This window comes from Corvus brachyrhynchos, unplaced genomic scaffold, assembly GCF_000691975.1.
Source record: "Corvus brachyrhynchos isolate BGI_N302 unplaced genomic scaffold, ASM69197v1 scaffold309, whole genome shotgun sequence".
Taxonomy (NCBI): Eukaryota; Metazoa; Chordata; class Aves; order Passeriformes; family Corvidae; genus Corvus; species Corvus brachyrhynchos.
The window spans coordinates 1,374,806-1,398,930 of NW_008240227.1; the positions used below are offsets into that span (position 1 = coordinate 1,374,806).

At 39.7% G+C, this 24,125-nt stretch overlaps 2 protein-coding genes across 8 annotated transcripts in view; one reads left to right on the plus strand and one right to left on the minus strand.

Annotated features, from left to right (window-relative positions):
- The window catches only part of TMEM266 (transmembrane protein 266), a 58,850-nt gene extending 38,791 nt beyond the window's left edge, over positions 1-20,059 (minus strand). For 3 of the 6 annotated variants that reach the window (XM_017745160.1, XM_017745159.1, XM_017745161.1), the window contains exons 1-7: positions 19,974-20,059; positions 19,388-19,502; positions 18,763-18,863; positions 17,671-17,777; positions 15,448-15,636; positions 4,845-4,999; positions 1,023-1,096 (exon numbers count right to left, since the gene is read on the minus strand). In XM_017745160.1, coding sequence (XP_017600649.1) covers positions 1,023-1,096; positions 4,845-4,999; positions 15,448-15,636; positions 17,671-17,684 — 432 coding nt within the window. In that variant the 5' untranslated portion in view covers positions 17,685-17,777; positions 18,763-18,863; positions 19,388-19,502; positions 19,974-20,059. Of the gene's footprint in view, positions 1-1,022; positions 1,097-4,844; positions 5,000-15,447; positions 15,637-17,670; positions 17,778-18,762; positions 18,864-19,387; positions 19,503-19,973 lie in introns of those variants that run through there. The other 3 variants (XM_008641955.2, XM_017745162.1, XM_017745163.1) reach the window with 3 other exon arrangements.
- Positions 20,060-20,117: 58 nt separating this feature from the next.
- NRG4 (neuregulin 4) overlaps positions 20,118-24,125 on the plus strand; it is a 46,368-nt gene continuing 42,360 nt past the window's right edge. For both annotated transcript variants that reach the window (XM_017745167.1, XM_017745169.1), the window contains exon 1: positions 20,118-20,199. The gene's annotated coding sequence lies outside the window, so the exon portion shown is untranslated. The remainder of the gene's footprint in view (positions 20,200-24,125) is intronic.

The following is a 24,125-nucleotide window of genomic DNA, read 5'->3' on the forward strand; positions in this document are numbered from 1 at the left end:
ACCATGGAAATTACCAATGATATAATATGATGAGTATGAATTCAACACAAGTGATCCAAATCATTTGCAGATATCACAGCTCTTTGATTATTGGTTTTTTGTAACCTTCACCTTGTAACCATCTAAATTTACTACAGAGTGAAGACTTTAACAAATCTCTGTGGATTATATTTTCTCTTATGGAAAAAGTTTAAATATTAAGTTTAAATATTTTAAAAAAAGTTTAAATATTTTTAAATATTTAAGTCCAAGCTGTACTCCGACTTAACAAACATAAAAGTTGTTTTTGTGACAAGTCACATATCACAACCTGAAAAATAGCCATAAAAGCACTTTTGAATATTTCAGCAGCAGACTCAATGTCTCAATTCCACTGATTTCTTTCTGGAACAAAGCTGAAAGCTCAGAAAAGCATATTATTCCAGTTTGGTCATTTGTTACATCATGATTAGAGCCTTTTCCAATGCATACATTCATACACATTTTGGCAAAGAAATTCACCATTAGTTTCATTCTCTGACTAGGTCTATCTGCAGCAACCTGGAATATATAAACTACCTTAATAAACCGTGAGAGGAGATAATTCCATTCTCAAAACAGATCTTTTTGTAAAAACTCCTGTGGATCTTTATCCCTGAAAAACATATCTTCATCTTAATCCTATACCTTATACCCAATGACACTGATAACAAATGGATCAAACTATCCTGTCCAGTGCCTGTAGTGGTTCAGAGATTATTATTTCTTTCTGCAGCTTTCCAATTATAATTTGTAAGGCAATATCTCCTCTTCCATGTTTCCTTACCAATTCTAAGTAACTGACAAACAGTGCTAATCTAAAAAACATTTTTTAGTTTGCTAAGTAGAAGCAGCAACAGTACATTTTTGCTTGTTTTTTTCCTTAAAATACACTGTACTACATTAATTACAGTCAAACTACTGTAAAACTCTTGCTAATTCCAGTGACAACATAAAAATACTTTGCAGTTCTGTATGTGGGGAAAGACTTTGGTTATACATACCTCTGAAAAGAAAACAGAGAGGATGACTAGGCTGATCCAGTGAATTACTCCTGCAAACTGGGAAGCACTTGAAACTGCAATTAATATAATACAACAAAGGGTCATTATAGTAGCAGAGTGCAACTTAGGTTTAGTATAATTAGTACTGCCACAACTTACACAGGGTAAAGCTTGCTTTCTTACATTTTGCAATGGAAGTACCACAAAGAAGATGGGATGCAATGGGACATGGAACTCCAGCCCTGCCAGCTGCTCACCCTAATTCACCATGTTAGCAGCTCTTCACTGGAGCTTTTACAGACACTCCTGCTGGTAAGCAATGGCAGACACACAGCTCAGGTCTTTGATGCTCTGCCACTGCTTCATGTTCTCGCCCCATGCACTGGTTTAGTACGAGATGTGTGACTGAATCCTGTGTACCTAAAATTCCAGAGTCAGGATTCAGTAAGGAAACAGAATGCTCTACAATCCCCACATTATTTCTCGTGTTCAGTCTCTGACAATTCAGCTCAGATGATCAGTACTTAAACTGGAACAGGTACTTAAAAGCTAGTGCTCAAAATGGGCTTCAAAATACATTTCACGCTGACAGAAAAATGCGAAGTTGACATGGCCCACTAACTCAACTGCTAGCAATTCCTACTTCCATATGCTCCTAAGTTTGGATTAAGGGAATGAAGAGAAAACATTCTCTCCTTATTCAGGGTACTTGTGAGTCTACCATCTCCACAGCAGACAGACCAGAGCAGTCTGTGCAGTCTTGCAGTGTCAGAGAATGACAGTGTAAGGCAAGCAGTGGCTGTGTGCATAGAGGTGCAAGGCAGTGGCAGAATTAACTACGTCCCAAGAACATACAGGGCACACACTAAATGAACAATTTCATTTTTAAATCAGAATCGATTAATATGAGAAGGAGAGGAGAGGGATGTAGGAAGAAATCAGGATACAAATAAAACTGAGTATGTGCTGCCACTGGAACTCTCACTGCTGAAGCTCTTTTGGGGCTTGATGAGAGAGCATTTGCTGTGCTGCAGCAGAGGAACTACTTAAAAGTGAAACAAATCAGCAAAATAAAATACAATAAAGTTATCCTAAGGCACTATCTTTACTGGGTAGCCTGAAGAACCAGAAACCCTTTGGATGCAGTTTTTCCAACAGGGATCGACTGACATAAAGGCTCCATCTGCCCCCTAGCGACTCAAAAAGATACAGCAACCACGAATTTGGGACGAAAATTCATCCTGACAAACGCTGAGTGACCATTACAGAAGCTCGTAGTAGAAACCCTTGCCTTCAGTGGACGTTGTTCCCTCTGATTTCCTGGCAGATATACACTGCAAGCATGTGTATGTGATACTCTTGGTTTGGGCAAGCCCTGAACCCCGCGTTACTGAGGCTCGGCTGCAGCACAGGCAGTGTTCCCTTTGCACAGCTCTGCACGGCCGCAGCCAGGGCACAGGGCTGGCAGCTCAGGAGCGGAGCTTCTCAGCTCCACGCTGCTCAGGAAGCTGACTGCAGAAGGAGGGCAGTACTAACATAATTTCCTGAGTTTCTTTCCCCCAAATACCCTAAAAGGTCTCCGACCTTTTCATGTGTGTGTCCTAGTTTGCAAATCTGGTGTCCACCTCTGAAACCAAAAGCTTTATGCATAGGAGAAGTGCATCATGCAACCAAAGATTACACTGAAAGTAGCAGAGAAAAAATATGCTCTAAAAATGTCACAGCCAAAGAAAACACCAGGTTGCTTCTGCTGCATTTTTTTTTTGGTTGGTTGCTTTAGTTTTCTTTTAATAAAGGGAGGCCTCCTAAGTAATTACAGTCTATAGCATGGATTAGCAGTTGTCATTATGGACAGAATTGGAAGTGATGTGCTGTAAAGTATCTTAATGCACTGCTTGGTTTTATAAAGAATAAAGAACTCTTTAAAACCATAATTACATTTTTGAGAAACATAGTTATGGGCTAATGGGTTTTCAAAACCTTAATGTGACACACATCTCTCATAAGGCACAGCTGGAAAAATTCTATCAGCATCACCCAGCCAGCCTGTATCTGATTTAAAACAAGATGGAAGGTATCCAAACTTGGCAAAGGGAAAAAGCCTCATGGCTTTATGATGATTCATTAGCTAAACTGTAAAGTAGTAACACAAGTGGAATGGGTCCCAAGAAAATCCACCCAGGCAGGGGCCACCTCTGAACAGTGAAGTCACCCAGCTCAACCAAACACCTACAGGTCATGCACAAGGTGTAAGCTGCAGAGCTTTCAACAGTGTTATACGCACCAGACATGCAGAGGAGCAATGATGCCTAAAGTTAAGCTTTCTTTAGAAAGTTCTTCAGAAAATAAATGGTGAAAAAGTGGGTGCTTCCAGAGGAGAGTAACCAAAACTGTTAAAACTCAGAGAAATCAACAGTCTGTAAACTGTTTGTCTCTACAGGAAGTGAAACTTCTCTACATAAACAGAAAGATGTGACACTTCAACAAATATTGTTGAAAGCTTCTTCCGTGTTCAATTCTTCAGGACTTACACCAACAATCAGCATTCCCAACTTTTTTGAAAGTGGCAGACTCATCCAAATCCTGGACTTCCTCATCCAAAACTGGTGAGTGACCAGAGAAAATAACAGCTGTAACGGTGGGGCCATGCTCAGAACAGTGTGTGCAGTATGGACAGATGGGTGGAAATGGTGAGCAACAGTGTGGAATGACACACAGTCATTTATTCATCTTACAGACTTTATGAAATGGCTGCAATTATCAGTAAAGTCCCTTAAAGTCATCTTAATACAATTGCAATACCCAAATCTTTACTCCACTACAATCAATTGACAAATTACAACAGTAAAAGGACTTCAAGAGAATAAAAATTTTGTTTGTTCAGTTTAAAGTTGCCACAGAAGACACCAGACCATGACTCTTTCGTGCTATGTATTCTTGCATTTATGCGATTGTCTGAACCCCAGCTGCCATTTCAACACATCTGAGATTGCATGGAGATACTACAGGCTGCTCCTCAACATTTACCACAGGGGAAAGTGTAGGTGGTGTTTGTGGTCAAGTCAACATGGTATCATAAAAGAAAAAAGAAAAAAAGAAAAAAAAGAAAAAAAGGGGTGGAATGGAGGAAAAGAAGAGTAGAGGGAAAAAAAAAATAATTAGGAAGCAAAACAGCAGCATTAAAACTTCCATTGTGGAACCTGTGTAGAGTGAATTCAGATAAAGCAAAACTCCATTTAAGCCATTATTTCACTCATAGTGTGTTAGCAAAGTAGAATGAAAGTCTGTATCATTTCAGTGCATTACAAGCTAGAAGGCTATAATTTCACTTCCTATCCACTTGAGCAGAAGTAAATTAATAAGAGGTAACACCAAATACCCTATTTATTTTTGTATGTTCATCGCTTTTGTATATCCATGTGTGACGGGTACCAGAGATTAATGATGCACAGATTTTTCTTCTGTGCATAAGTAATATGTCTGTAGAGGACAGAGCTTTTCAAGTACTAATGACAACACGTGTGAATCTCTGCACGTACATTTTGCTTGCATCCTTTGAAAATTTGTCCTGTACTGAATTTGTTATTTCACCTGGATTTGGTCAGACTAATAAGGAAGAGACTGACTTCACTATACCAGGGTTCCACAAGAACACATTTCTTACCTAGCCTAGTAATCATTTAAATGGTAGGAAAAAAACATCCCCAACATCCTCCCCCTTCAAAAACCACCCAGCAAGGTAAGCCTTTTTTCATCAAAACTAAAAAAAAAAAAAAAAAAAAAAAAAAAAAAAAAAAAAAAAAAAAAATTCCTCCTACTCACACTGGAGAAGCTTTATATCTATTAGGAGTTCCAGAGTCAGAAGAATCACCACCAATACTACACAGGCTACCAGGAAACTGTTGAGACTTGCACTGAGCAAAAATACCTGCCACACAGCTGCTCGTCTCCCACAGCATGGTTTTAGCCAGTTAGATCTAAGGAAATAAAATTAAGGGAAAAACAAGAAAAGAAAAGAAGAAGAAGTGAAAAAGGAAAAGAGCTAAAGAGCAGTGAACTCAAAATTTTAAGTTCTGCTGTTATGGATACACTCAGCAATAATGCACAAAGACTTTTCAAAGTTCACTTTCACTAGTTTCTGTACCAAGAAAAATGTAAGAAAAACCTTTGCCCTGGGATCTCCCCAGCTCTGGAATTAAGTGGTGTCCAAGTGCCTTCAATGTACTGAGTCATGCAGCCCTAATTATCATACACATTTCCACTTTCTTCCTATCTCACTAGTGTTCATGTGCTCTTATCTTGACATACATGCTGCATTCACTTATCAGCGAGTACCAAGGACTATGCTATTTAGAAGTTAATGACTTTTTTTAAAGGATTTCTCTGCTACTGAATTTTCTGGTCATGCACCTTTATACCTGCTCTACTATGAGACAGATCTGACAAGGGCTGCCAAATTTGGGTTGCAACAATCAGTCCATGACATCATGGAAAAGAACAACAGGAATCTGGAAAACACCTAAGAATAAGCTCAGTGACTCCACAGCTACACTTTATAGTAGCAAAGGTACGCAGCCTGGGAAAGTGTCAAGCCTCTGGTCAAGGCTCTCTCGCCTGGCTATTTGTCCAACTCTCACCAATCTGTTTGTGGATCAGGCCAAGAATTACCTTGCCAGAGTTTGGGGGGACAGCATGCACCAGGGACCGCTCCCAAACCTAGTTTGGATGAGGTCACCCTTTTTCAGAGGAAAAATAAGGTCTCAGCAGGATGCAGGAAGCTGTGAGGAGGCTGAGTTCTGAGGACCAGAACTCTGGAGGGAAGTTGATGAAGCAGTACACGTTGCATTAGTGTTGTGCTAATGCGGATACACATTTACAAGAGGGTTGCTAAAAAATACTTTTTTTTCTTTTAGGAGTATTGGTAATAGGAGTAACAGTAGCAGGGACTTCAGAAGCATAAAGCCCATCCTGATACTGTTTATCTCCTAACTCCTCCCCCTCAGCATCACTTTGATGCAGTATCACATCATTTCTCATCACAGTGTTCTGCAATGTTCCTGTACTGGCTCACCTCAGAAAGTTCAGATGGGATGGTTGCCTGACACTTCAGATTTTCAAAGCACTGTAAATACACATTAGGTAATGAAAAGCTGACATGATTTATTTAACAGGGTTTAAAAAGCTGCAAGTGTGATGCAGTAACCCCACTGTCTAACTAAAATATCAATACACAGAAATCAGTGGTGTACAAGAAGATATGATGATACCTATCAATTCCTAATAAACAGTCCCAGACTCAATAACTCATGTTATAATCAAACACTTGGAAAAACATCACAAAATGTTCTCTGACATACTCACAAATGAGGGAGAAAGTGATGCCAAGCAGTGCTCAGAGACTCAACATTTTCAAGCAGCTTCTCAGAATTAAGCATATCAACAACACTTGTAGTCAGATTGCCTGATTGCCTGACTGTAAAAGACCTCCTCAATTGACTCTCAAAGCTTCAGAGAAGATTTGACAAGTGTTACTATCAGGAACTTGCCCTTAGGTTAACTCTGTTGTGGCTCCAGCCTGAATACAGAATGCACTAGATTTTAAATAGGTTGTGTTAAAACACAAAGCAAAAAAAAAGGCATTGGGATAAAGCCTTTTTGCCAACTTGATCATTTAATGGATTTTATTTCACATAATCTCAAAACAGGATAACTTGTTTTTAATGCAACTGTGATTTTGGGCTTAGGATTGGGGTTTTTTAGCTATTTCTAAAAACAGTGAGGAGGGACGGCTCTGTTTAAACATAACAGGCTTCAGTCCTATTCTCTGTTTATATTTATCTTCCCTTTTTCAAAAGACCCATTACGCCAGTGTTTTAGTATTGCAGGGCAGATTTTCCTATTCACAGAACCATCAGTAGAGGGCCCAAGTACCTGCCTTTAAAAGCTCTGCATAGTTAAGATTTTCAAATATACCAAATGTACCAGTAAGAGTAAACCAACTGTCATACTTGGCATACAATACACACATGATAATTGTTACTCAAGCTTTAATTGCTTATAGAGTCCTAAATAACATGGCGTTTTCTCTGTCTGTTCAGTAGTATTATTCAATATTTAGAACACCAATTCTAAAAAGCTTCTGAATTAAACTATCAGTTCACAATTGAAAAAGCAATCAGCTTAAGCAGTCAAGTGCAGCTCACCTGCATAATTCCACCTGTATCACACTCCGAAAAAGTCAATATATTAAAAAATCACACTCATATATAAGGCGATTTCAAAGACATAAATGTATTTGAAATTTATGCACTGAAGAACCACCTTCAGTGCTGTATCCTAACTTGCTACACCAAGGTGACTTAGTTGAACACTTGGCCTGTAGATGGACAGGGACCAGCACCTGCACACCGCTGTCTACAGGCTGACATGCTAACCACCCTGACCCCTAATACACAAATCTCACCTCTTTAACCCTGAAACCTGTTTTAGCAGAGTAGTCTCTCTCTCTCTCTCCCTTCTGATGTGCAAGGGCTCATCCATTCAACAGATGAGAAATATGGTTTTGGAGAAACACAAACCCCTACCAGAATTAGTGTGCGTTTAAACTTACCTTCCAAATTCTGGCCATTTCACCTGTGACACTGCAAAGCTACACTTAAAATTTTAAGCTCAGATTAGAAAGTCAGCTACACAGAATTTTCAAAAAGCCCAACAAACAAAAATATAACTTACACAGCTCAAATTTATGAAGAGATTTCATACTAACCATAGACAAGTAAAAGACCTTTTCCCCCTCACTTCAGACAAAAGACCCCAAACCAAACAAAAAACTAAATAACCAAACCCCCACAAACTAGTAAAAAAGTCCCCTATTTTGTTCAGAGATTAAGTACACATTCTATTGGTGTCCTGACTGTGTTTGCTTGAACTCACAGACAAGTTTGACTTCGGAAAACTTTCCTGCATGACTTCAAACAGGTTCATCAGGTATTTCAGCTACTTTGTCTCTACAACAGAAATATCATTTACCTTTCTTGCAATGCCTGGATGAAGTAAATAAATGTACTAGCACAGAAATTTTTTAATTGTTGGTGACATTGGGCCGTAAGGTTTTGTTCTGAGACATTAAAATATATTTAGTGGAATTTTACGAGGGGTAATTCTTTAAAAAGATACTTTCACACATGGCTTTGTGCAAATCCAATCTGTCATCATCCTGTTAGTCTTACTAATAAACAGCTTGGAAAGAAAGGAACATAAGGCAAAACTGGGAAGGGTTGAACATATTTATCTGGTAAGGAATCACTACAAACAGTTTTTTCAAGCTGTTAACAGCTGTCACTGTTTCTATTTTCTGGTCTTGTAAACAAATACCCCAAAATCTGCATTATACCTTACCCTGTCTTTTTTTTCTTTCTTTTGGCTAAACAGCAAGTGTTTGCACCTCACAAGATGGTTATGATCAGAAAACAGAAGGATGGATGAGATCCAAATTGCTATCTGAAGGAGCAGAAAGGCCATGGTCAGGAAGTGACAGGAACACAGGCTAAATAACGATACAAAATCTGGCTGAGACAACACAGCAGAGCCTCACAGCAGGCTTCAGGGAGCAGCTGGAGGCCTTGAGCAGCCAACTCCAAGGAACAAACAGAGCTCTGCACCTCTTTTCTGGACTTCTACAAGCTTGGTTTAACTACAGAACTTTAACTATTGAGAAGACTCTCATCTTTTCCCCCACTAAAACTTGTACTATTTCAAGCCCCATGGCATTTCTTGGAAGACTCCTGCAAAACTCTGCTGCTCAAACGGCAAGAGATATTCCCCCCTTTTTTCTTCCTAAACTCACACATGGCCAGTTTATACACAGTCATTCTTGTGCCAATATTGTTCTTGAGCTTGATTAGGTCTTTTCCCTAGTTGGCATTTTGTCCACGATGCATTATACACAGTAATGGCAGCCAAATCTGTAATTTAATTAAAGCCCATGCTTTTTGTAGAACAGACCCTCAGTTTCTGTAACTATCCTAGCAGCCTCTTCTGCATGTGAATACAGACAACTGGAGCCACAGATAATATTTTGGAATAGGTTTAATTAATTACATGAATGCTTCCCAGCTCTATTTGAAGTACTTGAAGCTTTCTAGGATCATTTGTGCTTTCTTTATAGGTGTATATTACACCCTTTGCTCACAGACATCCTGTGATTACCTGGCCTTCTACTCCTCACACTAGAAAATTGCTTATTAGGTTTTTCCTTTTTATGTTAAGATCTTTAGTGAAATATTAACGTCAGCCTCAAAAACTCTCTTTAAGAAACATAAGAGCAGCCATACCAGAACACACTGAACAAAGGCTTGGCAACCTGTCTCCAACAGTGGTCATGAGCAGATGTCTCCAGATGACTAAGAACATAGCAAACATATAAATCCTTCCCCTTAACATTTTCACAGCATCCAATTCTTTACCATTTGGTCACTTCCTGAGACAGATGTGTTTTCTCACATTGTACTTAGTAACCTTCAATGAATTTCGTTTCCACAAACCCGTCCAACCTCCCATTGGGGGGATAAGCTACTCTCAGCCACACATCCTTCAGAAAGTATCTTCAGGCATCTACTGCCCTCTGTGCCAAGAGCAAACTCTTTTTGTTTCTTTGGAACTGGGCCTTAATCTATTAAGGTACCTTAGAGACTGTATTTGGAGGGGGTGTGTGGGTGTCAAACCTGTTTTAACCTCTCTGTGTCACAAACTTTGTAATATCAATCAAATCTCAGTCAGCCTTCTTTTCCAGACTGCAGAGTTCTAGTTTACGTAGCAATCTCCAATGGAAGTTGTAGCACATCTTTGATCACTGTTTTCCTTTGATTCTTTTCCAGTTCTTTTATATCTACCATATCCTTTTTGACAGGGAGCAGAACTGCACTCGTGTTCAAGACGTGGGCAAAGCCTGGATATACAGAGAGGCACAACAGCACAACACCTCTCTTTTATTCTCTGCTCCTTTTCCTAAGCAATCCTAAGATCTGATTTGCTTTTAGATTGATGCTCAGCATTTAGCTGATTTTTTTTACAGACCTGCCTTTCAGACAAATATTCCTCTTTTCCACATTTCCCCTTTGTCCCATTGCTTACCCATATTTCAAATTTTGCCCCCAAGCCATATCTTCCCCAATTTAGACAATTAATTCCAGTGTCAAGCCAGACAAATTAGACCCATGTAATTTCCAGTCTCCAGTAAAGAGCTCTGCAAACAGTGATCTGTGGGCTACAATTGCTACATTTCTACCCACAAAAATTACCCGGGAAAAGCAAGTTCTCTTGGAAAAATACAGAAATATCTCCAAACCGAAAAAAGTCTTAAAATCACTGAGCTAGAAAATTAATTCTTTGTCTTACTTACAGTACTGCTCTCTCTACCAATTGATAAAAGACATGGGAGGGACACACTCAAAGCACTTAGGTACTGGGATAAACACAGTAATGAGTTATTCTGGGAAACAAAATTTACAAAACGAAACACTTAAAAGGCTGTGTACAGAAACAGAAATTTCTACATCACTGAATACCCCTGTAACATAGCCCAAAATTTCATGTTTTCTCTGCTGAAGAGCTGGGCACCTCAAAGGCTCTGTTGAGCTGAATGGTCCTTTTCTGCTGCAGTGCAGGTCTGCTGGGACCACAGCACCGAGATAGCAGTGATATAGTACTGCACAAAGAACACATCAGCACTACAGTCTCATTCACTGCATCCTCGTGTTATGATTTTGCACCATCTTTCTGGATTCAGACTATGACTGGCAGCTAAAACTAAATTACAAGTCACTTTTGTAAATGCAAGGAGCTTGCTTGCTACATGAAATAGTTGTGCCCTCCAAAACCTTTGCACTTTGTCTTGGATTTGGACCTCATTATTCACCATGCACCCAGGATCTGCATGAGGTATACAAAACTTTTCAGAAAATGGACTATTTTTAATTATGCCACCAGATAAAGACAAGAAAAGCAGAAAACAAGAAAAATGTGAGCACTTGATCTAGTGAAGTTCCTTTAGATAAAGCACCTTTAAGCTTTGTAGAGAGCACAAGTAAAATACCTCAAAAAGATCTAAGTAATATCTGAAAGATGAATACGAAAACCAAAATAATGGCATCTACTACTTGGTACAATTACAGAAGACAGACTGAAGGAACCGACATCTTTCTTTCCCAGGATGGCGGAATACATTCACCAGCAAGGTCTTGCAGCCAGTTTAAAATGTGAACTCACAACTCTTCTCTGTGTTAATTTCTGCATCTCTGTAAATCTCTGTTCAGTTTTGGTTTCCCTTCTTTTCTCTCTCTCTCTCCCCTTATGGTTTTCTTTTTTTCAGATATTCCCACTATTTAATGCCCTTTCTAGCTGTGACCAAACAAATCTAAGGCTATGAACAGATGATCATAAATTATTAAATTACAACAGCGTGACTATTTACAGCTAATGTCAAATGAGTCACATTAACTGTGTGAACTCACAAACTTTGCAGCTTTTGATGTAAAACACAGTATTTGAAAGCACCTTCATGTTTCAGATGTTTAACATTAAAACTCAAGAGCTGCAATTTAAAACAAATACAACAAATAATTTAAAAGTTGGTGTATATCTCTCCCCCCTTGTTTCTCAACCCCCAATAAATACAGATCTTTATCAAGAGAGAGGCTCATTGTCTATCTTCACACACACAAATATATAGTCTGTAGTGTAATTATCTGCAAATTTTTAAATAATTTATTGTGATTGATACCTCCTAACTGGAACTTACAGAAAATATAGAAAGGAGAGCTTTTCCCTATCCATGTATTACTTTCATGCATGTTGACAATTTTTCTGCTATTCTCCATCACTTTTATTGGACTTGATGCAAAAAAAGCACTAAAGAGAAACTATTTTTTGAAAAACAGAATACTTGACTGGAAAAAAAAGAAATTAAGAGTGGCATTTAAAGCAACGTTAACATTTAAAAATCATCTCACCTTTCTGGGTGATTAGTCTCCTTAAAGAAATGTTGGCATACTCTTTTCCTGCAAACTGAGTTCAGTGCAGTCACAGCCTCCCCAGTAAATTCAGGACAACACATTTTGTGTTTTGTTTGAGGGTTTCAGGTAGAGTAGAACGGTTTTTCTTGCCTGATTACCCTTTCACTACTTACAGGTGGACATCAGGGACAGGCTTAATGTGCCTCTAATCTGAAGTCCTTTCTTTGTTGCTTAGCACAGTGATCAGCATTGTTACCTAAATTTCTGACAAAACCAGCTCAAACTGTCCACAAAATTCCTTCCACAACACCAACAGACAGGAACTGACTGCCATGAGAATTTGATCTGAAAAAGCAAAGACCTATCAAACTGCACAAAGTAAGACTTTTATTCCAGTATTATGGCCATAGGAATGCCAGCTTACATATGGTCTGTCTAACAAGTTAAAGCACACCAAAATTTTCTTTTTCCTTGTCCTGTGGGAGGGGTAGCTAGTGTGATGCCATCTCACAGTTTCCAGGCACACAAAGAGGGTTATGACCCACCTACTCCTGATTGCCTATTAATATCGGCTTTATTAAGAGAAACATTCCCTCAGATGAAACAAAAAGCTCCCCTAGGTAGCAATCAGGTCACATTTGTGCTTGGACCCTGAACACCTTGTAGCCTTTAAGAAGGAAAGATAGAGGAGAACCTTGTGTGCACCTTGAGGTACACACAACTAAACCGCTAAATCAGAAGACTCCTTTCCTGTGCTCTCGTTCGTCTCTAGTCTGATGTCTCTCTTGCTGCTCCATGGAAGGAAATGAAGACTTACTGGTAAATGCCCAGAGTAACCAGGAACTAGTGACTGTGGACAATTATGCTGTCCGACAAGGTCATGGATAGATGTAGCTTGTAACAACTACCCAGTCTTGTCCAAGCACAGGGATGTGCCAGAGCCTTGCAATTAGAACAACTACAGCTTGGCTAGATCAGCTGCAGATCTAGAACAGAGCCACACATGCAGGTCCATGCAGGCTGGCACCTTCCCTGAAATTCTCTGGGAAATGCATATAGAAAGTAACACATGGAGTCTGCAACAAAAGGCAGACTTCCAGGGAAGGGAATCTTTTATACTCTCTAGCATCAGCAATATCTTCTGGTATCTCCACCTGCACTCTGTACAGCAGCACTGGGGTAACAGAGCCTCAGTTACAAAGATGGATGCTGGCAGAAACTACAGGGATTTTGACGTTTTCTGCCACCTCCTGTGCTCCCCTCCCCACATCCCCCTCTTCGAACATAAGGGAGATGTGGCTGCCAGTTCCTGTATCAAACTGATCTGACCCACCCTACCTCCTCACTCTGATTGAAGCCAGTCACAACTAACAAGGCCATGGGAAAGAAACTACACCATTCATAAAACTAGACATATTCCCAACCAAGCCAGGAGGTGGCACAGGGATAGTATTTTACTTCTGCTGCTGGGCTTCTGAAGCCCAGCTCTGCTCCTAAATTTCTCATGGCATCAGCTGCAGTGAATGCTTCTGAAAGGAAGAAGCCACCATTCCCACAAGGTGGCCGAACATACTCGGCCAAAATGCATTGGGATGCCCATACTTAAGCTTTGAACATACTTCAGAGCATTTACTCTATAGTTGGAAGGTCTGGATGCTTATTTCCATTGAGACTGACAAAGCCACAAAAGAAGTCTGTGTGAAGGAAGAGATCTCTGCTGAAGAAAAGAATGACAAGCCTATTTCCATGCTTAAGACTGCAAAGCTGTTCAAAGGGTTACAGTTAGAGATCTGTGCCCTTTGGCACAGTGAAGAATTGAGTTTCATATCATAAAAATCTATAAAAATGCATATTTGAACTAAACTGGTATTGACTCAGCACCAAAATAGCCTGAGGGTTACACCTGCATACTCAAATTAATTTTCAAGTGCCTCTTTTGCTATGCAGGGTATTTTATGTTACAGTTGTACCATACTTATATAACCTACTCGAAATGTATTTCCCCTCGTTTGGAGTAACAACTTTTTGGAGAAGTCTCAAAAAGTCCAATTTGGAAAGAAATTAAAGGCAAGAGCCTTCCCCACATCTTGCTTCCTGACTACCACACAAAATACTTGCTGAGCTGAGATCAAGCAGGTCGCTGCTGATTACAGAGCACAGGTTAAAACACATTGAACTGTTAATAAATGGAGGCTTATCTAAAGTCCTTTAAAGTCTTCAGCAGTGAGCATTCTATACGGCTTACTGGGAAGTGCTCTCACTGGACCTTACTGTGTTCAGTGTGACACACAGGGAACAGCAGCCACAGAATCAGGAGGGCAGGCACCACCACTCACCTCATCTCTGTCCCAAGGGATGTTAAATACAGTGTTATCATTCCTGACAAATGCATCTTCTTGAAGACATCCAGCAATTGTACCTCTATCCCCCTCCTTCCCACACATACCAGCAGTCTACCCCAGCACTTTGCTGCCCTCACTAATCTCTGCTGCAATTCAAGCTTTTTAGCTCTTGTCCTAAACATCATGGAGATCAATAACAGGCTGTTCCCTTCCTTACAGAAGTCTCTTAGAAGCTCCCCTCAAAGTCTCTTCTCCATGTGAAACACAGTTATTTCAATCAGTACTCCACGGCAGGTTTTCTGAGCCTCTAATCATTCTCACTGCCTTCCTCTGGATTCTCTCCAGTTGACCCAAATCTTTCATAAAGAATTTAGTACAGCAGTCCACCTACAGCCACTTCAAGCCTGAACAAGGCATAAGGATGACTTCTAATGTCCTGTAGGACAACAATGCTACATAATCTGACACTGGGCTATGTTTGGGCAAATGCTATGAACTGATGAAGATCTTTTATTCCAGTAAACCTGGAACCACCGTTCTACAAAAACAGGAGCAGTATGCCTATACTGTGTCCATTATCAAAGACAACATTCTCACATAAGGAAATGACACAATTCAAATTACCGGCTGACACGTACACTGTCTGTCCTGGAATCAGCAGTACTAGATATTATCTCTCAGTCAGAAGATGTACAGCTATGTACAAGAATCACGGCAGTCAGCTCTCGTCATCCTGAAACACCTTTCTCAAGGAGCTTTCACCAGACCATTCTGCTTGTCTGACAGGGTAGGGTGTTTCATCTAGTTTTTCCTGAGATAAAGCTTCAAGGTCAAACAGTACTATGGTACTGTGGTCAAACAGTAGCTATGAACTACTTAAAATGATAAACAGCCGTAAAGCAGCCCAGATTAGCGATATTAGAAAAGGTCACTTCCATCCTGTGACAATGATTTTACATAGAGTTTGAGGACAACTGGCTACACTTCTCCAGCTCAAGATTTCCTGTTTTACAGGCCATGAAATTTCTGTAATCTAAAACTACACAACAAAAATCTGCCCTTTGTACTTACCCTTCTCTTTGGTACTCCTCATCCAAATTTGACAAAAGCTGGGACCCAGCCACAGACAGATCAAGTGCAGCTAAAGGTAGATCTCGATAAGCAAAATTAACAAGCTGCACAGGAGCAATGCTTTTGGTCTCTTCTTCCACTTGCTGGGAAATGATCTCAACTTCCGAAACACTGCCTTCAACTGTAGGCCTGAAAACGTAATAAACACACATATACACATAAAGAAATATAAATGATCAAGCAAGTAAAAGTAAGTTAGAGACAAGAATTTCATAGAATCCCAAAGAGCCTGCAACTTAAAAGGCCTCTACGAGGTCATTGAGGGAGGTGTTGTCATTAAAGAGACAGATCAAATCTCTCCAAACTTTAGTCGATTTCACTGTGATCAACAGACACCTCACAAAGGAGAACACTTCACTCCGCTGAATCTGCTTCAAAAGCACTAAATATAAATGGCTGTGTTATAAAAATACAGAAAAGATACATGAACCCAAAAGGAAAACATTTGTGCAAAACAGAAAGAAGGCATGTAACTATGCCAACTAAAGACTCACTGCTTGGTAAATTAGATCAGTGAGCAATGAACAGCTAGACTTATTAATTATACACAAAACAACTGTTAATTGAGGCAGTTTGACGTCTCTTCCACCGTAGATTTGAATACTGATTCAAATAGTTTTGATGGATGGCAGCTTTGTTACACTCACCCAAAAAGGATCATTCTGTTACACGTTATTTCAAAATAGTTCTGAAAGGGAACAATGATTCAGAAGAAGTATGGCCTCGTCCATAAAGATTATCTTAACTAACCTTATGTACAGCTTCTAAATCTGATCATGTATTCTTACAGCAGCCCACTAACACTAGTGGAAACTCCAGGCAGGGAAAAACAGTCTGACAATGTGTATGTCTCCCACATTTAGAACAAGATACTACTTCTGTAGGAACTTTATCCGCTACCATTACTAAGTGCATGCACAGGATGACTTGGCTGTAGGACACCGCTTGCACGTCAAGGGCTGATCTTTGCAGCACCCAGCAAAGCTGCTTGCCCTGTTTGATTCCAAGTAGGTGCAAGCACAAACTTCTCCAGCTTTCTTCCAGGGGGAGCCTGGTAACATTGAAGAAATCTCAGACTATAGTCAGAGGTTTTCAACAGCAGGTGTGAAGATACTCTTTTTCCATAGGGATATAGTTAAAAAGTTCTTAGAACCCTGTGCTATTTGACTGCAAAAATTGCATTGGTGATTTTATTTTAAAGCTTATTAAAATCTTCCAGCAATTTAAGAAACCTGATTAGTAGTTCCTTTATCTCCCCCAAAAAATAAGAGAATACTTTAGAAGACCACTTAACCGGTGTGTCTTGTATAAGGATGTAATTTAAGGATGTGGGTGAAGGAACTAAAATTCTATGTTGAAAGTTTCCATTGGTCAATCTCACCATTAGACTAATTCTTCCAGATGGAAGACATTACTCTTGAATTAAAAGGAATTAACTGCTGCCAGAATTACCCAAGAAAGTAAAATGCTGTTTTATGTAGAGTATTTGGTAGGCAAAGACTGCAGCTGTGTCATACTGTGGCAGAAAAAGGAGCTAAATGGAAGTACTATTTGAACAACCTAAAAGCTTTTATTTTATTCATGTGTAACTAATAACGGAAAGTAATGAGATTTTTTAATTTCCAACAGAACCGTATTCCTGTGTAAACAATCTGAAATCAGAAATCCAGAGGTAAAAGCTAATTTTAGCAAGAATTTTGATTTTCACCTTTAGTGCTATCCTGTGGGCATTTACCTTTTAAAGTCCAAGCTGGTTCAGTTTTGCATGAAAGAGCACACAATGATCAAATTTCCAGTATCATAAAGGAAAAAGGAAATTAGTTGGTGCAACCTTCCCTCCCCAAACAGTATTGAGTTTCTGTATTCTTAGACTAAATGACAGATATATTCTGATTTGATTGAAAAGAAAAACAGACTTGTGCTGGCAGACAGCTTTGGTGGCAGGAAAAAGATAAACAGATCTAAAAGTAACATAACATTCTAGCTTTCAGCCACTGCTGTTCGTAACACATCAGGCATGTGTTACAGCATCATTCACTTATCTTCTGTTAATTCACACTCTTTAGACAAATACAAAACCCTCCTGAAGTCACAACATCATTCTTCTCCAAGTAGCAGCCTGTTCCCTTTCATTTAAAGTAAGTTGTATCACATGGTACTTACTGAGGATTGGTCATGTTGGAGGATGCAACCAAATCAGCAGTGGTTCCAATATTTTAACTACTTCCAGCTGCTCTGCATAAAAGTTCTAGCCTTGCAAGATTAGGTCTCTGCAGAAGCAAAACAAAGTTATCTAAAACACAGCTGAAAGAAATCCAAAGGGCTACACTGATTTCTGTCATGTTGCAAATGTGTCTAATAGTTTAATTCCCCCCATGATTCTTTTTCAAAGTGTTTTTATTCCAGGTTAATTCCTCCATATTATGGAAGCTGTACAGTTACAGTGCATTTATTTTTACACACAGACACATACATAATTCCACAAGAACACAGGTCTTGCTGTAAACCACTAGATTGCTGAGAAAGATAACCAAGATCAGAGAGGGAAGCAGATTTTCAGAGAAAGCTCACGACTTCAGGAGCATAAATTCTATTGGAAAACAATTTTCTACAATTTTTTATACTTTCTAGACATGAGCATTAACATTGTCAATGACGTCCAGGGGTTTGTTCTCCATTTTCCAATTTGAACTGCTTCTGACTCCCTTTGCTACCTCAGGAAGTCTCTTCCAGAAATTAATTCATGTTGTCAAACATTCTAGATGGGCTGTTATCAGGACGGTATTTTGACCAACAAAACCCAGTAACACATTTGGAAAAGGCAAAATCTCCACTTGTGCTGTACCTGGAGCAATGCACGGCCACCAGAGAAAAAGAGGACAAGCCTGTGAGAATGAAACCTACCGATACACAGGTTTTGATAGCAGGAAAAATGAGGAATACCACACAACAAACAAAACCTCTTAAAAATCATGAGTGACCTTGTGAAGCTATTGTGAAGAGTATATGCTACATAATTTTAAAAAGTAACATAAAAACAGACTCTTATTTTGATTAAACAGAAATAAACATTGGCAAATTAGAATTATTTACAATAACACCGATGATCATGGAAAATCCTCTTATACTAAACTTTACCCTAGAGTCACTTACAGGCTGAATTGTTAGTCAAGTATTTACACTGGAGACATACAAATGTAGCTACATTAAGATCCTTAACAATCACTTGATACGAAGAAATAAAATTGAACTTACATCTTTTGTAGAGCCATTTCCAAGGCTTTACTTCATGTTTTGTAATTTTACAAAAACGTATAATGGAGCCAATACATTTTCACATTTTCCAGATAATGTGCCTGGGTATGCAAGAAGAAAAGTTCTACATTGTGATCATCCTCCTCAGGTAGGTAAGTCAGCCAAAAGCAATTTAATCAGTCATATGAAGAGGACAACTTTAAAACAAAAGACTACACATACATTAGAAAGACACACACCCTCCATTTATTTGCAACCTTGTAATACTTCTAAAGACAGAGTAAGAAGTAAATGTTTTTCAGATAAAGCTTTGCTAATACAGCAGAAACTTGATTTGATATCCATGCAAGTATCAATAGGAGTCTATTCCCTGGCCTTTGTACTCCTTAAATTACTTTATTTACTATATCCCTAAGGCAGCAAAATACTGAAACATTTGCCTAAAATTACGAATATTTAAATCAAACAGAGGTTTCTGATAGCAATTGTTACACCTACCAGCACAACAAAACTAAAATATAAGACTCAGGCTTGTTTTGAAATGTTAGCTCCCTAACATCTCACTTTGAGTTGACATTTTTACAACACAAAACAACCCCAAACAATTTTGAATGAAAAACTTTACCCAAACCAGTTGTTTTAAGCACTCAGCGCGAGAAAATGGTCAAGAATGAGGTACTGTGCATCTGTCTTGTGAGACTGAGAAAACTGAGAATCCTGCTCGAACTGCATTTGCAGGCCTGGAGAATAAAAAGTATGTGGGCATACAGCTGATTTAGGAAATGGGAATAAGACTGATGGAAACTGGCCTTTGAAGACAGGCACACATACATATGGAAGCTTCTCAATCTAGCAAAAACCTCACCATTTATTCGGGAGACAGCACAGTGCTGGTAACTCCAATCTCCCTCCCAAAGGAGACTTAGAAAACAAAACAGTGACAAAAACTGTACATCTAGATTTAAGAAATCAAATTTTTTTGGTTAATCCTAAGATTCTGAGGAAACAGGCCAGGACACAAACATTAAATATTTGTCCCTCCAGAACAGTCTCTTTTTTTCCCAAAGCTGGAAGCACATTTGTAATCATACAGAATTGTGTTTTACAACTCAACCGGGGCTCTGAACCGGATGTGACCAGTGACAGCAGCAATAAGCCAGGCCAGCTCCCTCCTACTGGAGCTGGCAGCTCTACAGGTAAAGTTTGCTCACCCCAGGCCTGAAGGAGCTGCTGGCAGGAGGGCAGCAGCTCTTCTGACAGCGCTGCTGGCTCCACAGGGAGCAGAGTCCAGCTTGCCACAGCCGCAGGGATCGCTACCATGACACAAGGAGCTCACCGGGCTGAGACGAGCAACGCCGAGACACCTGAAAGGAGAGACAAGGACTCAACTCTCCAAAGGACTCAGTGCAACCTTCCTGAAAGAAAACGTGGCAAAACGTGAGTAATCTCTGGTAAAAATGACTAATGTATTAGCTAATCTAATGATTTGAAGAGACAAGTAGAGTTAGTAAGTGCAATAAGAGGACAAAAAAGATGTAATAGGTTGTGTATATGTATTTATCTATCTCCTAAATGGATTACTGTGATTCATGCTTCTGTCCAGGCTTTATATACAAGCAATAGAAATATCTTAACATATACTAGTATTCTGCAAAAACGTATTTTTTTACCATCCACTCCACCTCATCTATCTGTTTTTAACTTCCTTTCAAAAATCACATTTTATAGCAACATAAACCACTTGCAACTTCCACATGAAATTTCTGTGCAACTGAGTGGTGTTTAAAGGCAGCAGGGATCAGCAGGGAGATTTTATTCTTTTAAACTTATCTCTTACTTGTATTCCTACAGGATTTTCCTGTAGGCAAAGTGGAATGATGTTGCTCTTCTCCTGGCCACCAAAGACGGGCAAAGGGCAACTTTTGGGTATTCCATCCATCACCTGAGTGAAAATTTTTCCATACAGCCCTTTCCCCACCTAACACACTCAATGTTCAGTAGACAAAAAAGCTTTCTCTCTCATAGTCTCAACTGATGGAATTACTAACAGGTCCAGGGGTTTTGGCTTTTTTCCCCACTTTGAACTGAGAGTAGGCAGCACACAGTACATGCTGAGCTGCCACATGAGCATGGGCAATGCCTGTTCCCTGAGAGTTCAGCAGTTCTGTTCATTCCGTGGTGTGTTTTCCAGGTGAGATGGCTGTACAAGGAGCACGGTTTCCAAAGTTTAACAGAAACAGTTTAGAAGGGAGATATAACCGAAAGGAAAGAATTGTCCCACTAGTTTCTAGTACAAGCTTTCAAGCAGTATAACAACCAGAAACATCCACTGGACTAAATGACTGACATCCTCTATGTACCAAGAGGACAGTGCAATCTGATGGGAAGTGTGTAAGTTTGCAGACTAGTAGACCAGCTTAAAATGTGTGGGATCACAGCTCAGATCTCAGCCAAGATGATTCAGCTCTTCACCCCTCTGCAATAGCTGAAGGAAGTTGTACCCCAATCACTGAGCTCTTTCTGAGGCAAGACCTTCAAAATACTTAAAACTACTGTCCTTGCCTTCCCAGCCCTTCAGCTTTGCTCTGTTCTCTGTACCCTTACTTACTACACATGCCAGTGCTCCCCAAAGCTTCTGTGAGGTGCCCTTGGGTTGACTATGATTTTTCACCCTCTCCTCTGCAGGGGCACTGGCAAGCACCTGCTTACAGCTCCCAGGCTGTGCAGGCCGGGCACTGGGGTCATGTGCTGCACTTGAGCAAAGGTCCGGGCTGCTGGCCTTGCCCAGCACACATCGCGCCTGAGTTAATTTGTTAATGTTTAGATGAACCTTCTATTGTCAGTCACCTCACCTTGGCTGGGGCTTGCTAATAGGAGATAAAATCCAGCTGAAACAACAAAAAGCATAGAACAGAGTTTGGAAAATGTATGCTAAAGCATAGCACATGGTGCACATACACTCTAAGCTAAAAGAAAAAAAAAAGAAACCAAAACAAAGCTCCAAGAGCAAACTTAAAAAAAAAAAAATCCATACTCCACTGGTGCATGAAAACTATGGCTTTTAGCATTGATTTAAGCACAGTCTTACAAAATATGTGTCACAATGTAGTGGGCCCAGTTGGGGGTGGGGAGTAGGAAGATGATTTAATTTAAGCCTTTTGCACCAAAGTCCCTACTAACTTGTACCCTATTCAGCTGAGCTGAAGTCAAGACAACATGATTCAGAGCTGTTTGCTGCACTTGCTTATATTCTGAGGCGTATTGTCATGAAGCTGTAAGCTCCTGTACAAAATTCAGATGCTAACTGAAGTATCCAAGTTTGTGCCCTTACAAGGTAGCTACAAAACCAAATTCTGACATGTTCTTTTAATAAGCCCCCCAACAGCAGCTTAAGACACATGGACAGGCTCAGAGCTTGCATTCAAAGGAAATGCCACAGGCCCCACTTGAGGAGACACTGCTGTGGCTGCAATGTGGGGTTTTGGTGTTCTCACCAGCTCTGGCTCCTTCCTCTGCCCACACCCCATCCATTTAAAAAAAAAAAAGCAGGATGGCTTCCATGATACAGGTCATAGTACAGCTCCAAAAATAGTTGTGTCAGCAAAAGTGAGAGTACAGGGCAAGGCATTGTGCACAGAAACAAACCCCACAGAGCAGAAAGACACAAATACTGAAGGACAATGTGCAGAGCCTTGGCCATTGGCAATACTCAACTGGAGCAAAGACCCAGCATGAAATCATTGAAGAGACTGGGGAAAGGGTGCAAAGGAAGAGGGCTTCCATGGGGGTTTTTCTCCTTCTGTGTCACAATGAAGCTTTTTCCTCTGAATCTAGTCCACAACAAGAAATAGACTTTTGCTTCCTTTGTGCAAACAAGTCACATTCTTATTTCAGTCTATAACTTGAGAGCCTTATGCACTCTAAAGCTCAAATGCAAATGACGGCTACTCATGTGCCAGCTGAGCAATCCTAAGGAGGTCAGAGAGCTATTCAGAAAAACAGGAAGAAAACGAATAATCTGAAATGAGAGTAATAACAGTAGGGGAAACATCTAAACAGACAGTACCCCAGAAGCTTTCAAAGAGAAAGGGCAAGAGTGATTATGGGGTAACTGCATTTAGCTCTTGTGAATTAGCCCAGCCAAATTTTTTTGGTGATTAACACCACGGATATCATCCTGAGGATCACCAAAAACCTAATGTGATCACTCATTGCTACTACTGCAAGTTCCATTTCTCCAAGAACTGAAATTTCCAGGCTCCCTAGGATCACAACTGGTTTTGTCCCGAGAATTTTAATTAGCTCCAATCATCTGCATTTAGAAAGTTTTATTGGTCATGTACGCCAAAACTGTTCGCTTCAGGAATCCAGCAACTTGTACATTTGAAGGGAAAAGCCTGACAAATCTGCAGGAGTGGTCCCAGCACTTCCCTGCTTTGCTTCAGGTTAAACAAAATTGGTTTTCTTTTTTCCCCAACAGGAAAAATCACAGGTTATGATATTAAAAAAAACTTCTTTTGATTAAACTGACCTAATGCCTTATTTAAGAGAAGAGCATGATAAAGTATTAGATTTGTCAAAAAAATATGAATGCTGAGGTGCAACACAGAAAACAAACAGCAAATTAACTTCCTTAATCTTTAACATTCCTATGCAGCATTCAAAAGAAAAGAGGCACAAGAGATGGAGCTTTTTATTGCAAGGAAGAAGGGACATTGAATTTTGCATCTTTTTCATGGAGGGATTGACAGCAAAGTTTTTAAATACACCACTTTTTTAAAAAAAAGGGGAAAAAAACCCCTTGATCACAGGAAAGATATTTAGATTGGGGGGGAAAAAAACCCATCAGGCATTCACTAATTAGGAAATGGCAGATTTGCACTTGCTCATGCAGTCATAATTCTATCCCCTTGTGGAATCATCCTATATGCTGAAATTAAGCAGAATGCTGTTCTAGGAAAAAAAGAGCATGTAATCATGTAACTAAAGACTCTCATTATTCCTAAGTGTAACTCACACTTTCTAGAGAGAAGTTTAGATGGGCCAAAAAAAAGAAAAATGATCTTGTGCACAATTACAATAAACTCTTCACAAGTGCAACATGATCACTGGTTGAATCCTGAACATTTCAGTACTGCAAATCTGGACTACAGAACAAATAACAGTAGCTGGAAGCAAGCCTTTAGAAGAGGACTAATCCAAAAAACTCTGAGGAGAGCCCACCCTCTTCCAAGGAGCTTGCAGGTGTGCAGCACATGGTACTTCCAGACCAAAAGAAACAGGAGGAGCTGCTCTGTTTGGGAAGATTATGAAAAGACTCTGTTCATGCTCCTTTTTCCTTGTGCTCTTTCTTCACAGAGAAC